We start from the raw sequence: 17,305 nt of genomic DNA, 5'->3' as shown, positions 1-17,305 counted from the left end.
CTGTCAGAAAATGTTGCACAGAATATTTTATATGAGGATCCACAAAATAGCTTATTGGTATCTGACTATTGACATTTGAGTCAGGTCAATCTAAACCATATTTTATTAGGAGCATGTTATTGACTGTGACTAAAAGCTCTCTGACCTTGGATGTCCCACAGGCATTAAAATCGATTTAAAAATAAGGCAAATGATTCTTGCAAAAGGTCCTGTGAGTTTATCCAAATCCCCCAAAACATGATGGATTAGGTGCATTCCATACACAGTCACATGCAGTGTTACAGGCAACAAATCTCTAAAATTGTTTAATACAAGGTACATTAATTTACAGTGCATTGTACATTCCCTGTTAAAGGAGAACTAAACCCTAAAAAAAGTATGGGTAGAAATGTTGTATTTTATATGCTGAACTTACTGCACCGGCCTAATGTTTCAGCAGCCCTATAGCAGTAATAGTTCAGGCCTTTAAGATTGTACACAGGGAGTTACCATCTTGGATCTTGTTAGGAGGCAGGGCCGCCATCAGGGGGGCACAGGGGGTACGATTGTCCCGGGCCCGGACGTTTTTAGCTTTAAAGGGGGCCCGGCCGCGCTAAAGTTTTCTTAGCTCGGGCCCCCTTTAATCAAGTCCGGGCCCTCACTTGCTCCGGCTCCGGCGGCGTCCTCTGGTATGTGCCGCCACTTCTCCTCTTTTATAAGGTTGCGCCCGTGCGTGCTGACGTCACACGCACGGGGCGCAAACTTATAAAAGCGCAGAAGTAGCGCAGAGCCGCGCCACATAGCGGAGGACACCACGGCAGCAGGCCGGCCGGCCTTGTGGGGGGCCCTGGGGGAACCTGAATAAAGCTTTGTGGGGGGGCCTGGGGGAACCTGGATAAAGCTTTGTGGGGGGCCCTGGGGGAACCTGGATAAAGCTTTGTGGGGGGGCCTGGGGGAACCTGGATAAAGCTTTGTGGGGGGGCCTGGGGGAACCTGGATAAAGCTTTGTGGGGGGCCTGGGGGAACCTGGATAAAGCTTTGTGGGGGGCCTGGGGGAACCTGGATAAAGCTTTGTGGGGGGGCCTGGGGGAACCTGAATAAAGCTTTGTGGGGGGGCCCTGGGGGAACCTGGAGAATGCTTTGTGGGGGGGCCCTGGGGGAAGCTGGAGAATGCTTTGTGGGGGGGCCTGGGGGAAGCTGGAGGATGCTTTGGGAGGGGCCTGGGGGAAGCTGGAGAATGCTTTGGGGGGGCTGTTTAGGGGGGCACTGGCTACCAAACTTTTAGGGAGCCCTGGGCTGGCTAGCAATGATTTAGGGGGTACCTGCCCTGGCACCAATGCAAAATGTAACTCCTGGACACCAATGTTTTAGGGGGCCCTGGCTACCAATGTTTTATGTTCTTTGTATTGATGGGAGGGGTCACTGGGGGAGGGGCCATTGGGGGTGTGGGAGGAGGGGGGGGGCCCAGAAAACTTTTTTGTGAGGGGCCCCGTGATTTCTGATGGCGGCCCTGTTAGGAGGTGTCAGTGATACTGCACATGCTCAGTGTGGTCTGGGCAGCTGTTGAGTTGTTGGAAATCATTAAGCAAAAAATGAGGTTAATACTACATAGAAGCTGATGCTACAGGGCTGATTATTCAATTCTGATGCCAGTGTTGGTTTCTGAGCTGCCATTTAATAAGAATTGGAATTAATTACTAATCAGCCTTAATTTTGACTTTTATATTCCAAATATGCAGTATATTGTGCTTGGGTCCCTATATTCAGGTAATGGACAACTGCCTAGAGCATCAGCAGAAAAGAAGATAGGGGGCTACTGGGGCATCTTTGGGGGGGGCACAGACATTCCCTGCTAATGGGCTGTGGGTGCCTTGGGCTGGTACAGAAACCCAAAACATTATGTACATCATTTTTAGCATATTTTTTTAAGCTTTAGTGCTTCCATAAAGGAGAATCTGGCATATTATATCTGCAGGAGATTTCTTACTAGGATCAACTTGCAGGTAAATTGACCTCTCGGCCAGTGTAACAACTGAATGAGTCTACCAATTCTATATGGCCAAAAGTATCCAGACACCAGTCTTTCCAATATCTTATTGGACATGAGGTTTTATGGATAACGGATCTCTCTGTAACTTGGGTCTCCATACCTACTAAAAAATAATTGAAACATTCATAAAACCCCAAAAGGATTGTTTTGCCTCCAATAAGGATTGATTATATGTTAGTTGGGACCAAGTAGAAAGTACTGGTTTATTATTATTGAGAAAATAATTTTAAAAAATCTGAATTATTTGATTAAAATGAAGTCTATGAAAGATGGACATTCTGTAAATTGGAGCTTTCTGGATAATGGGTTTCCCTAGATTTAGTGCATGGGGGGCCTTCCCAAACTATTGCCACAAAGTAGAAAGCCCAGAGGTGTTGGCAATGGTGTCTGTTTTTGAAGGGGTTTCTATACACTTCTAGCCATATAGCATATTACTTTAATTTCTAACATTATGTTGCAGATTTATATATATAAAAAAATCTTACCGAAGGGGGTGGTGACTGTCTGTCAATCAAAGGAATATTCTCAAATCGAGGATTGCCACTGGACAAAGCGCTTTGATTCCTGAAAGCAACACAAAGCACACAAAAAAAACACTCATAACAACAACCAAGAAAAAGCCGTTGTATTTATTTCCCTAAATGAAAGCTAAGATAAATAAGCCATGGCTTATTGTGTACCCAGAAACCCCCCCCCCCCGTGTCTGCAGAATTTTTCATACTCTCATTTTCCCAGAGGAAATTTCAGTACTTTGAAACCATACAAGCCTTAGATGCAGGGCTCTATCATTGCTCTGATCAGCGCCTGTATATTGCAGCTCCCATACACATATATACTGTATTTGCTCCTACAGGGAAGGAATATTCTGTGCACAGTGAGCAACACTAAATGTATTACTTTCTATTTAAGGGGAAAATTAATGTCAGGTATTACTTATTGATACATTCGGTTAAAATCAACAATTAATTGGCCAGTAAGACAAGAAACTATATTTGTTACAAAAGCATTTACACATATGGACTCATATGCTCATATATAATGTCATGCAGAAGGAGAGGTATCAGTGGCACAAACAGTTGCATAAATCAGAAATGAGCCCTACTTACTCCAAAAAGCAATCAGGTGGGACATAGGTATGCACATACCTACCATTCAGCTGGTGCAGCATTGAGCACCTATAGGTGCAACACACATAGGGGTGCCCTGTATTCACTGGCTGCTTAAGGCAGGTAATAGGTACAGGGCTCCCTGGCAAATGGGACCATGGTACTAGTATAGATAAGTTCAACTAGGTGCAAATGCATTGAGCAAGAAGCACAGCTGTTTTGTAGGACACTCATCTCCCCATCTATCCTTGCCTTATTGCCTAAGCACTTGCCTTTTCCTATTTAAGTGAATGGTGAAGTGGTTGCAGTTATCCCTAAAAATGTCAAATCCCTAAGTACCTTTATAGTATCATGGGAGGGGGGAGGGAATATAATAAACAGTGGAGCAAAAAATATTCTCAGAGTTTTGCCCAATTCTTGTTCACATCGCCCTGCTTTTCTCAGATAATGGCATATGTTACATTTTCCCCTGGCTGCAGCATCACAACAGTGGGTAATAATTCCCCACTCTCCAATGAAATTGGTTTAAAGAACTATCAACTATATACAATTAAGCTCCAAACACCAATTTATACAACACACTGACTGTTCTTTATGTATTTATTATTGTTATTGTTAAGTCCTGCTATTTAGAGGTTAAATAATCCCAGATCTATTTTCAAAAGGGATATTGTAGAGATTTTAAATTCAGTGCCCATAGTCCTAGCATATTTATATGGGAATAATCAAGATGGAGGCCAGGCCCCACCAACCCGTGCACACTGACAGGCTGTGTGGTGGAGCGATAGGGGTCTGGAATTGCGTGACTGCCGGTATTTATGTGGATCAGTGGGCCCTTAGGTGGGGGGCAGGATGAGTCTAGAGTGATAGGCCCTTTGGTCAGGTTTTACGGTGGGCCCCCAGTCCAACATTGGTTAATGCAAAAGAAGGGCACTGGCACAATGTCGTTTTGATTGGAGACACAGATGATGCTCCTTCCCATAAGTTCAGTGTAATTGTTGGACTGTTTCACCTTATACTTTGGTCCCCAGATGTTGCCATCTACAAGTTCCACCATTATTCAAGCAAGGTTGCTGGGGCTAAGGTTCAGAAACATCTGGGGATCTAAAGTTAAGAAATAGGGCCCTCAAACTATAACATTATGTAGTAACCCATAGCAACAAATTAGTTGTTGGCCTTCAATCAACAGACCTGTAAATGCAACCAGCTTTTTGGTTGCTATGGATCTAGGCCTGGAACAGCACCATGCTTTAAGAAACCAAATAGAAAGAAACAGTCTTTCCAAAAAAGAAAAAAAGCCCCCATGTGGCTGCCGGCCTGTGCTTTGCAGCTACTCACATGTACTGTGAGACGGGGGCGTTGGAAATAGGCGGGGCCGAGACCCGCAGGCTGCTGTGACTGTCGCAGCTACTGCTGTAGCTATAGAAACTGGGCAGGTGAGGCCTGCCTGTCACGTGGAGCATCTCTCTACGTGCCTGAGGGTTAAAAGGGTCATCCTCGTCCATGTCATCATAATCCAGGTCCCTGCAACAAAAGAGAGATATAGTATCAAGCTTGAGAACAGGTTGTACCATTATTAAGTGAAGAAGAGGGGAAATCAAAATTTTAGGTTTCTGTAGTTCATGACCTAAATCTCTGCCCATCTAGGGATACACTGGAGCAGTCAGTCACTGTGTAATGGCTATATATTCCCAGCAAGAATCTCCATTCACTGAGATATTATTGCCAGGTCTATCTACTTGGATGCTATGAGCCCAAATGACAGATAATCCCAAAATGAACAACAGTTTGAGATAAGTAAACAATAAGTGAATATAAAACTGATGGGAATGCTATTCTAAGCACTTTTGCAATCTGTATTCATTATTTTTTAATATTCCAGTATATTAAGGGAAATATGTGCTGTTAATATGAATCAATTTTGTCACAATAGCGCCACCTGCTGGTCAGTTTTTGACCATGATTCAGTAGAGGAAGTTGTCAGGCGAAAGAAAGAGGGCTGGTCTGATGTTCTTCTGGTTAGGGAAAACATTGGAAGGCTTCTAATATCTTTCCTAACCAGAAGAACATCAGACCAGCCCTCTTCTTTCTCTTGACAACTTCCTTGATGACATCATGGTTAGAAACTGACCAGCAGGAGGCGCTGTTGTCACAAAAATTTATTCGTTAATATCTTGGATTTAAAAAAATATATGAATGTAAATTGCAAAAGTTCTTAGAATAGCTCTCTCATTCATTTTACGTTAACTTTTTTTCTTTTAATTGCACCTTGAATTGAGCTAAACACCTTTCCCTGGATCAAATAACAGCACGTAACCCTATGGTGCATGTGCTGCAAATCTTAAGATGACCACACAGCAAATAATCTGAACAGATATTATCGTGCCCGGAATACTGGTTATTTCTGTGATCTGCCAGGTTTAAAAATGTTGGTTGTATCCGATTGTTTGTGTGCCAGTATCTGTATGTGGGTCTACTGATGATGTCAATAGTACAATGTGGCACTTAGCTAGCTTGTGGTCACTATAATAAATAAATATAGATATAATTTAACAAAGATGAAAAGACCCGAGTCTCTTACCTGTTCTGAAAGCGTTTCCATGCCCGGGGCAAACTGCAGATGGCAGCAGTAAAGGAGAGAGCGGAAAGGAAAGAAAAGAGTAAAAGGAAGAGTATGCCTTCCATGCCATCATAGCAAAGTCCCTTCAGAGCATCCACATAGTCCTGAAATAATAATGCAAAGACAGGGTGTCATTATAAAGCATACGGCCCCAATCAGAGATAACATGGATACATCAATCTGACATTAGAGCGCATCAGAAGTACCAGTATCTGTATATACCCATATACCCAGGTCTCAATGTCTGATTAAAAAAGGTATTTGTTTCAAACCACCCTATAGGCCAGTGATCCCCAGCCAGAGGCTCAGGAGTAACATGTCGCTCACTACCCTTTGATGTTGCTCCCAGTGGCCCCAAAAGTAGGTTCCCAGTTTAAATTTCTGGCTTGGAGACAAGTTTTGGAAGCACAGAGACTCAGTTTTACCCCAAGCAGAACCTTCTGCAGGCCAGCAGGCCACATGGGGCTACCAAACAGCCAATCACAGCCCTTATTTGGCATGCCCAAGGAACTTTTTTCATGCTTGTGTGGCTCCCCAACACTTTCTATATGTGGGTGTGGCTCATGAGTAAAAAAGTTGGGGGGCCGTGCTATAGGCTATTCTGATAATCTACACAGGTCATATCTGGCTACAACCAGACCAACCTCAATCTCTTCCAAACACTGCATATGTCACAAAAGTCTTTACACATATTGCGTCCATGAGTCCTTACTATTATGCCTAAAGAACAGCATGCTCTATCCATGTTAGGAGCTGATCCACTTCTTCCTTTTGTAAGTTATAATGTAGAGGGCACTCCTTATTGGGGGGCAAAGATAAAAAAAGCTCCAAATGCCATTGAATTTACCCCTCCTCGCTTCATCAGATTTCTGCAGGGGTGGAGCAATGGGTGGCAGAGGTTGCAATAGCTTCTGGGCACTTGGGACTAGGGGTGCAATAATTCTTTTTTTCGATACAAAAGAAACAATTATAGAAATAATTAATAGTGCAATTTCACAGTTCTGCAAGCTGGATATGAGGTTTAAGGGTGTACACTGGCCATTGGGCAAATAAGTTTTGTGGCCAGAAAGGAAGAAAAAAAATCCTTGCTCAAGATTTTTGCCCAAACCTCTGCAGATATCTACATGGCAAAATCCTGCCAAATTCTAATAACAGCCACAGTGGCATCTGATAATCTAAAATGAAATGTTGTCCAGCAAATAAAATGCTTCAGATCACCCTTTCAGGAGAATTCTGCATTGCACTGACCTACTGGCCAATAATAATCTTCAATAGGACACAAAGCCAAATAAATTATGCAGCCACCAGTTACCCCAAACCCCAGTGGGTGCACTCACTCTCACCTTATGAAGCCCCCTGCAGTTCAGAAGTGCCACAAGATGATGGAAATTGCCTTCAGTCGTATTCAGCATCCCTTGGACCACCAATAAGTTTTTCTGTTTCAAGGAAAAGAACAGGTGGAAGCTAAAAACATTCTTGTACCTTGCAATAGAGACAGACCGATGCTGAGCAATTAAACCATTCCATTTATTTAGCCTGGTTACCTTTGGCCTCAGAAGGGAACACATATGTTAGTGACCAGGATAATCCTGAGGATTTCAGACTCATTCAATCATGTTTAGGATTAGCATCCAGAGGTCCATTTATATATTACCCATAATAAAATAAAAGCCTGGCCAGAAAATGAATTTCATTATGTAAATACACTGGGGACAAATCGTTACCTCAGCAGTTGGAAACTGAGGCACAGCTTCTCTCTCCAGGCCATGGAGCTGGGAATGGATGTTGGACAGGGCCCGCTGGGACATAGTTAGCCTCTGCAAAGTGAAAACAGGGTGCAAGGAAAGATCTGTTAATGTAGCATAGTACAGTGAATGCCGGTAGGGCTGGGGCACACAAGGTAGTCTCATTGCTCCACTATTGTGCTCTAATCATAATGCCAAATATTTCTAGCCATGTGCCTCATATGCGACCCAATTGCTGGCCAACAGCTGCCATAGCCCTTAATATATTATCAATATTCCTAAATAAACCTCAGTCATAAATCTCATCTGCCCCAGCTCAGTGTCACATCTGGAAACTACCAGGTGACAGACACCAAGTCTGCAATCAGGTTGTACTCAAATGGAGGCCCATGGTCCATATATTCCATTAGATTTGTTTTGGACCTCAACCGACTGAAAAGCCCAACTGAACTCTTTCTATGACATTATCTTATTAATATAATTCAGCCCTTGAATATGTAGTATATTGTGTCTGACCCACTGAAAAACTGAAAAAGGCAGAGAGCATTGCAACTCAAGTCACCATTACTTGTTTGTGTTAGACACAACTGCTTTATACACAAATACTGCATTATTTTTCACACCAGAACAGACCGGCAGTTTATAGACCCATGTATGGGGCCCTTAGGTAAGTCTACACAACTGATATCTGACCTAAAATTAGCCTGGTGTGAATCATGCAGGTTTAAAAGTGCCATCGGGACAAGGAGCACATTGGCTTGTTGCAAGATTTTATTGACCCCTGTTTGTTCTGTTAATGTAGTTTTCTGCTGTAGAGCACTGCATGCACAAGTCCAGCTATATATATACAAATATACATTGGTACATAATTATATTAACCTTACAGTTATATGAAGACATGGGTGGGGGGGTTGTGCATTTGTGGTACAAGCACAAAAATGATCAATGTTGACCCTTACAGTACATTGCAGTAAACCAATGGGATTTCAGGAATGACCATAGAGCCACAGATAAACCATCATTGCCCAAATAATTGTAGAAATAAGTCAATGTGCCCAAGGCAGTAACTATGAATCCTCTCAGTTTCCTTTTAAGTGCATCTTTCATTGTTATTTTTCCCCTTTTTTGTCTTCCAAGCAAATTCAAGATGTCTGCATGAGCACTGTAATACCTGCCGGAAGGGATTGGTCACATCCTGGTTACAGGAGATATAGTACTGCAGGATATCTGAAAGAAACAAACACATCAAGGCACTGATTGAAGACATCGTTGGTCACTTCTGCTGTAAAATACTCAATAAGGAAAAAGCAGACCCAAGCAAGTCCAATAAGGCCCAATATGGAACAAGCAGACATTTATGGTTCAGGCCCCACAAAAGTGTGTCAGCTGGGAAGCCAAGCATTTGCTATGAATTCATTACCACCTCTCCCTCTGCCTTGCAGTAATGGAACCAGAAGGAAATGTTATTTTGTAAATTACCCGAATGGTGGTTCTCGTGCAATAAGCATCACTGACATCCATGACTAGGTCTAGAGATTCAGCCCCTCCTCAGCCTTTACTATTTCATACTCTCAAAGAACGATACATATATAATTCATCATTTCCTCATTTTCATCAACCTCAGGCTGATGGTACAGGATCTTAATCTCCCACTTCCACTTGCCATTTATATAAAGAGGAAATGCCTGGCAGGAAATGGCTGTTTGGGGACTGAGAAGCCTGTGAGCTCCCCCTCTGGAGGAAAGTCTTGATGCTGATCGACAGGGGTTCCCCCAACTCCAGTGCCACATGTAGCTAAGCTGGCTAATTTAAACATCTGGAAGGCCACTAGCTTCATCTGCCTGGTATAAACAATGGGCGTACATCTAACAATATATATACGTGGTGGTTTATATGTGTCCTATTGTAGGTACTCACCGGGGTTAATGTTTGTAATCGCTTGGGTCTGATTCATCACATATGCATCTGGATCAGAGCAAAAATCACTCAGTCCCTGGAAAAAAAAACACAACCCACCCCCCAAAGAGGTTCAATGAGAAAAGTGGAAGTAACCAACAACAGAAATATTCACCAAGATGGTGGTTTTGTGCTTCAGGGCACAAGTTGCCATGAAATGAAGGTGATAAAAAAACCCTCAACTTATTAACTTATAGGACCTTATTAGCTCACCATTTAGTGTCTCCCCTGCATAGCTTTGCTTAATAGAGAGATACTGACACCAAATAACACCAATGTATATGTATTAGACCAGTGCCATGCTTAAAGAATAAAATAAGTGCCTACTTGTGTCTGTAAGTTACCCTCCCATATAGATTGTAAGCTCTACAGGGCAGGGACCTCCATCCTCTTGTGTCTTTGACTCTTAACTTATTGCAACGATATATTTTATTTATTTGTATTTATTAATATACTTTGTATTTATCTATTATTATCTTAATAACCCCCTGTGTGTATTAATCTATTCTACTGTACAGCGCTGCGTACATAAGTAGGGCTTTATAAATATATACATACATACAATAAGAGAAAAGGTAAAATTGATGAGAGAGCTATTCTGAGCACTTTTGAAATGTACAATCATTATTTATTTAATTTCATGATATTAAGGGATAAAGTTCTGTGAATATGATTTTGTTACAACAGCACCACCTGCTGGTCAGTTTCAGACCATGATGTTGAGGGAGTTGTCAGGAGAAAGAAACAAGGCTGGTCTATGTTATTCTGGTTAGGAAAAACATTAGAAACCTCAGAGAACTTTTCTCACATCTTTTCCAACCAGAAGAACATCAGAGCAGTTCAGCTGTTGTACCAGCAGGTTGCGCTGTTGTAACAAAATTAATTCATATTAGCAGTACATGTATCCCTTAATATCTTGGAATTAAGAAAAAGAAATAATGTAAAGTGCTTATAGCACAGAGCACTCACATCAATGTTACATTCACTTACTTTAATTGTTTACTTATCCTTTAAAGGCCACTTTAATAAATCACAGATTATTATGCCAATCAATTATTCTGCAATCTGCAGTATCTCTGTGCATGTCTGTGGAAGCCCATCTATTGCCCATTAATAGAGTTTGCATTTTAGATACCACCGACTCTGAAGCCCTTTCATATTCCTATTTCCAATCCTCCTGATAGATTTGGAATCCCAACTGGCAGAGAGTTAAACATGCAACGAGGGAGGAGGAAAGCGTCTGGGAAGTGGGCAGTGCAGCTCAGGTTCAGCAGAATTGCATTAATATCTCATTTTGGATGCTTATTAAAGCTGACAGATGCGACAGAGGGTGAGGGGTTGGGGGAAACCACTGACCCAGCACATGAAACAGACCAATTAAATTATCTCGCTTCACAGGGTTTGATGGGCAGGCAGAGCGGGACAGAGGAACCCTGGAATGGGGAGATCCCTGCAGCGGAATGAGAATAAAAGGCACGGCGCAGTCGCTGGGAATCGATTTAGGCAAACCGAGGATTATACTGAGGGTGAGAATCTTCTGTGGGACATGGGCTACAGGGCAAAGAGCTTCCACACTGACATTCATCTGATAAATGTAATATTTATGTCATGTTTAAGTCCTGCTTTACAGTAGGCTTGGATCTCCAAGAATTTTATAGCTTCTAACTTGAATTATACAGACCCTTTTGCCTCATTTCCTATGGCTGTCAGTGACAAGGTACAGTCTTTATTTCCCTGCAAAGTGAGAGCTGAAGTCATCACTGTTCAGGGTGAGACTGGCCTGCTGCTGGGATATAATGGAATCTACTGGTGGGCCCCATGGTCGGATGGTCTTAGCGCATTGGTTCTCAACCTTCCTAATGCCGTGACCCTTTAATACAGTTCCTCATGTTGGTGTGACCCCCAACCATAAAATGATTCCTAAGACCATCGGAAATATGTGTTTTCCGATGGTCTTAGGTGACCCCTGTGAAAGGGTCTTCGACCCCCAAAGGGGCCCCGACCCACAGGTTGAGAACTGCTGTCTTAGGGCCAAGCAATAATAGTACAGTTTGGCACAATTTATGACTAATGGTGCTTAGGGTGGGCCCTAGATCTCAGGTTATCCAGGGGGGACATACAAGGCCCAGTCCAGCCTAGAATTGCCACCCGTCCAGTATTTTGACACCTTGTTTTCTAGGCTCCTGAAAAATGTAAAATAGGGGGGTTCTACTGTAATCAGCACAGCGCTCCTATTGACTTACCACAGCCGTGGCCATTTCTAGTCCCATGGATCCCCAGCTCAGTAAGAGCACAAAGAAGCTCACCACTGTCATCCTGCAGATGGAACACAAAACATATTTAATATATACCAAGTAAATTGCCAGAAATCCCAACATTACATTCCAGACATTTTATTCCTCTTCTGATTTGCAGTTGGTCATTTTACAAACCTGAAACCTTTTTACGAAGAAATAGTTCCAGGGAAGGGGAGTCAAAAGCATGGAAAGTAGAGACACTTAGCAGCTATGATGATGTTAGCGTGATGGGGGTTCTTGACATGGCAGAACCACTAAGCTGGCAGGGGGGTGTCAGAAGTTGCAGTTTTGCAAAATGCTTATGGGGTTATGTAATAGAAAGCACTAAGTTTGTTCAGGTGCAGTAACCAAAAGCAACCAATCAGCAGGCAGAATTTAGTGGTTACCTGTTTGAAAGCAAACATCTTATTGGTTCCTATAGGTTACTGTACATGAGCAAACTTGGTCCTCAGATATATCATTCCACTAAATGGGGGGGAAAAGCATAACTGCAATTTCAGAATCTGACTCTCGCTGCCTGTCTGTGATATTCAACACTAAAGCTCCCCATACACGGGCAGATCCGCTCGCTTGGCCCTGGGGCCAAACGATCGAATTATAATGGCGGGCATAGGCAAAGTCGGTCCGGAGGCCGCATCAACGAGCCGATGCAGTCCCCGATCCAACTAGATTCTCTAACCTGCCCGATTGAGATCTGCCCGATTTCAGCCCAGTCCCGTCGGTAGTCCCCATACATGGGCCGATTAGCTGCCGAATCAGTCTAAGGGACCGATATCAGCAGCTACTATTGGCCCGTGTATGGGCACCTTAATGCAAGCAGCAGAATGCGTTGATATCAAGCCGTGCAACGCAGCAAGGAGATTTCATACATGTCACAGATGTCACAGGGCCTAGGGCCTATTCCTTAACTTTGGGTTCCCAGATGTTGTTGGACTGCAAGTTCCAGCATTCAGCATAGAGTCACAGGCTTAAGTGACAGTCTGGCAGTCTAACCACTTCTGGGGACTCAGAACCCTAATGGATGCTGGAAGATATCATTTAGCAATACAGGAATGAGATCCATTATCCGGAAACCTGTCATTCCAAAACCCGTTATCCAGAAAGTTTCAAATTACGGGAAGGCCATCTCCCATAGACTTTATTTTAATTAAATAATTAGAATTTTATAAAATGATTTCCTTTTTCTTTGTAGTAACAAAACAGTACCTTGTACTTGATCCCAATATAATTAGTACTTTCTGGAGGCAAATCAATTCTGTTGGGTTTTTTTAATGTTTCAAAGATTATTTAGACTTAAAGGACAAGTCAACCCAAAATATAAATTTTTACCTAATAAAACTTAATTCTAAGCAACTTTGCAATATACATTCATTACATATTTGCAATAGTTTTTTGTTTTTTTTTACTTCTTTGTATATATAATTGCTATTAGAAGCAGTGTCTGCCGGTGCTTTTCTATTCTCTGGGGGCTCCGGCATTTGAAACAATCCAACACAGACTGACATACCTGACTCGCAGGGGGAGACTGACCTTTGCAACATTGTTTAAAAAGTAACAACCAGGAGTTCAGCAAATGCTGTTTTCAATAGCTATTACATTTACATTAACTTTTAAAGTCCTAAAAAAATGTAATAAATTCACACTGGAAAGTTTTCTTTTATTAGGCAAAAAATGATTTTTGGGGTTGACATGTCCTTTAAGGTATGGACATCCAAATTAGGGAAAGATCCCTTATTCAGAAGATCCCATACCTGTGCCAATAGTGAGGCCTTAATCTCACACATTGTACCCATCATGCAATAGTCTGTTTCTGAATAATTGGGGTTCACAATCAGGGTCCCCAGCTCAGGCCGGGAAGCGATGGGTTAAACAGGTTCCTGCTGTGTTTTCCCCCACTCTGTGGACATATATACTGCACAATTTACCTCTCTCATGGCACCCTACATACAAATGGATTCACAGGGCCCCCTTCCCCCACTTTCCAATTAGCCAGTATCCATGCTGATTAAATGACCGTGTCATTGATTTCCTTGATGAGTGAGCCCATTTTTTCCATGTCCTCAACTACCTTCCCAGCTTTTTATGAGGGGAAACAAATAAGACTTTAACTAGATATTTTACTGCCGCTTGATGCATGGTCTTCTCAGCACGTGCCAGTGGGTCAATAGGACTGGAAAAATACACAGTATATGTCCCAATAGACTGAATGACAAACCCCTATGAGTTATAAAAATCTCAGCCATAAAGCATGACAGAATTGCTGCTGTGCAAGAGAAGGGAAGTACACAGTTATGGTTTTATTTTATTCCTTTCTGCAAGCAAAATCTGACAATACATCATACCCTATCCAATGTCAGACTGGGAGCCCAGGGGCCCACCATAAAACCTTAGACCCTAGGCCACCCTCCAAACTATTTTTCCTCCTTTCCTTGCCCAACCTCTTTATTCTCCTAGTCTCTTTTATTTACATGCTAGCATCTATTCTTCCATCTATTTCTCCTCTTTGTTCCCATTCAGAAATAGGGAATGACCATGAAACAGGCCAAATGGCCAGGAGCAGGAGGGCCCACTGACACCTGGGCCCACCGGGCGTTTCCTGGTATCCTGGTGGGCCAGTCTGACACTGAAACTATCATTTAGTGGGAACAGTCCTGGACTGCAGATAGGGATTCCACTGTGCAAGTATTTGACTGGCCGGGCAGATAAATCTCCAGCTAGGGCTAGGGCCAGAATTACAAATTTACCGCCAATGCTTATAAGGATTGTCCCGCCTATGCCTCGCCCATTTCCCACTCATTCTGCCCATTTCCCTGCCCACTTCACCCCCCCATGTTCCCTCGGATTGTTTCTTGGCCATGTGTGTCTGAGCCAGCGTATGGACACAGTTTAGAGGAAACATTCATTTCAACCAGCTGGCCAGTAATTGCTAACTGCTGATTGGCTGCTATGGGTCTATCAACCTATAGCAAACTTTACACTTGTTATTTCATTACCCATATCTGTAAATCCGAGACTGATTCGGCATCCCATAATGTCAGCTGACACATCTGCTTTTGATCTTTAACACATTCCTTCCCTGTTCTAATTCATTAGCCGCTTATGTACGTACTGAACACTAGGTGGTGCACTTACACAATTACCAGCCACTTGATTTGCTTGGCAAGGCCGAGTAAGGTGAACAGACAAATAATCAGATCCAGGAGGAGGAGGAGAATATAAGCCAGCCACCTGCAGAAAAACACAGAAATGACATCAATTTGGGCATGATACAATCAGGGATGGAGTTAGAGAAGAAGGGGCCCTGGTAATGCAGGAAATGGGGGGCAAGTAACTTATATCTATCTCTCTTGTAGTTGCACTACAACTACCAGCATCCATCACAGCTTTAACTAACAGCACACGGGCCATTTACTCCGCAGGCACAGACACAAACAATCCACTCTATCTGTGTGTGCTGCACTGATATAATAGACAGGGGATCTGCTGGTTAGTACAGATTTCAGAGCGAAATCTATACTTTAACATTTTCTGAGCCAAAAAGCCAGTATTACAAACTTACCGGCAATGTATTTGCTTGTGAATTTGTAACCACCTGTTGTTCCACCCCACCATGTCCCCAATTCCTGCTCTGAGGGCATCCCCTCCCTCTCTTGTACCCTCTCTCCCCCGCTCAACTCGCCAAATATTCTGTACTATTAGCTGGATCCATCCCGTGCCTCCCCATCACATCATTGCTCTGCAACCTCTTGCTTACACAACGCTGCCCATTTTACATTACAACCCTGCCCCCTCCCCTGTCCCCTGGCTGTTATTTTTACTTAAGAAAGTTGGTAAACCTAGAAATTACCCCCGGCACAATGCAGGGCAAAAAGTCAATTGGCAGAATTCAATGCTATAAGTTTTATTCGATTTCACCTAGTATTTGAATAACATTATGGATAAGTAAACCTTTAAAATGTAAAATTAATGAGAGTGCTAGTCTAAGCACTTTTGCAATTTATTTTTTTTAAGATTCAAAGATATAAAGGGAAATATGTACTGTCTCCTTGTAGATTGTAAGCTCTTTTGGGCAGGGCTCTCTTCACCTCTTGTATCGGTTATTGATTGCTTTATATGTTACTCTGTATGTCCAATGTATGTAACCCACTTATTGTACAGCGCTGCGGAATATGTTGGCGCTTTATAAATAAATGTTAATGTAATGTTAATGTAAAATGTAATGTTAATATGAATGAATTGAGTTCCAACAGCGCCACCTACTGGTCAGTTTACAGCTGTGATTCAGTCAAGGAAGTTGTCAGGAGAAAGAAAGAGGGCTGCTCTGATGTTCTTCTGGTTAGGAAAGATGCAAGAACATTTCTAGAAGGTTTCTAATGTTTCCTCTAACCAGAAGAACATCAGAGCAGCCCTCTTTCTTTCTCCTGACAACTTACTCGACTTGATCACAGTTTGAAACTGACCAGTAGGTGGCGCTGTTGTAGCAAAAGTCATTCATATTAACAGTACACGTCTTGGCATTAAAAAAACATATAACAATGTAAATTGTAAAAGCGTTTAGAATAGCACTCTCATCAATTTTACATTCATTTATAAAGGTTTTTTCTTACTTTTTAGCTTAAATATAGGCCTAAATAAAGCATACATTAAAGCTGTACACGTGAACATTTTGTTATATATTCTATTATTTGACATTGAATAGGCACATATATTTGACAACTTCCTGATAAGGTTGACAGAGAAGCAAAAAAACAAAAATGAGGGCCTTGGGCAGCAAAACCAACACATGGCACTTGAAGAGGTTAAAAGGAGCTCATTCAGATGCCATTATGTATTAAGTAACTCTGAGACACTGTTATCTATAATCAAAATATAGTTTTCATCGCTTGTTTTCTATTGGGTTTCCATTAGGCTGAAAAATGTGCCCAATATTCTGTTTGCCCAGCAGGAATCAAACTGTCCTTCCATACAAGGGCTCCGAGTCGCTCACCTATAATCCTCAATGAAATTAACTTGCTCTGCTAAGGCGTTTGGATTTGGTTCAGGTCCTTTCCAGAAAGAAATCTCTGCCAGCTGCTGGGCCACAGACTCCACTTGCCGCCTGGTATTACGGATCATCACCAAAAACTCGGTGCGCTTAGAGAAGATCTCCTCCAGCTGGGTCAGGTCACTCCTCACAACGGAACTGAGAAGCTCCACTGTGTCTGAAATCTGGGAGAGCAAGAAATCACATCAATACAGGGGCATTAGTGATTAGTGTAGAAGATACAGGCTAATGCAATGCAAACAGGTCATTTATTGGTCAGAAATAGACTGTTGAGCCTGCTCTTAAACCCTATATTTTCCTACCAAATATATATGTTGGGCACATCTCCCCCACACAAACACCTTTTGCATTGCATATATCCCCTCTGTTCGCCAGCACCATTACATTTTCCTAAACGAACAGCAGCTTTCACCTGGTGCCCATTTTCCCTTTCACACATCTTCAGTGATATTTACATCTGCAAACAGCAAATGTGCACTGTAAAGTTCATGCAGTGAAGAATGCAGGC

At 42.5% G+C, this 17,305-nt stretch overlaps 1 protein-coding gene across 2 annotated transcripts in view; it reads right to left on the bottom strand.

Annotated features, from left to right (window-relative positions):
- The window catches only part of ttyh1 (tweety family member 1), a 69,233-nt gene that overhangs the window by 3,685 nt on the left and 48,243 nt on the right, over window positions 1-17,305 (bottom strand). Inside the window, exons 4-13 of one of the 2 annotated variants that reach the window (XM_012966766.3) lie at window positions 16,741-16,961; window positions 14,886-14,981; window positions 11,700-11,772; window positions 9,418-9,493; window positions 8,672-8,727; window positions 7,480-7,572; window positions 7,099-7,191; window positions 5,717-5,859; window positions 4,611-4,659; window positions 2,515-2,593 (exon numbers count right to left, since the gene is read on the bottom strand). In XM_012966766.3, the coding sequence (XP_012822220.1) occupies window positions 2,555-2,593; window positions 4,611-4,659; window positions 5,717-5,859; window positions 7,099-7,191; window positions 7,480-7,572; window positions 8,672-8,727; window positions 9,418-9,493; window positions 11,700-11,772; window positions 14,886-14,981; window positions 16,741-16,961 (939 nt within the window). In that variant the 3' untranslated portion in view covers window positions 2,515-2,554. Of the gene's footprint in view, window positions 1-2,514; window positions 2,594-4,473; window positions 4,660-5,716; window positions 5,860-7,098; window positions 7,192-7,479; window positions 7,573-8,671; window positions 8,728-9,417; window positions 9,494-11,699; window positions 11,773-14,885; window positions 14,982-16,740; window positions 16,962-17,305 lie in introns of both variants that reach the window. The other variant, NM_001079431.1, reaches the window with a different exon arrangement.

The sequence above is a fragment of the Xenopus tropicalis genome, chromosome 7, assembly GCF_000004195.4.
Source record: "Xenopus tropicalis strain Nigerian chromosome 7, UCB_Xtro_10.0, whole genome shotgun sequence".
Taxonomy (NCBI): Eukaryota; Metazoa; Chordata; class Amphibia; order Anura; family Pipidae; genus Xenopus; species Xenopus tropicalis.
The sequence above is the reverse complement of the archived record's forward strand: the minus strand, read 5'-3'. Positions and strand labels throughout refer to the sequence as shown.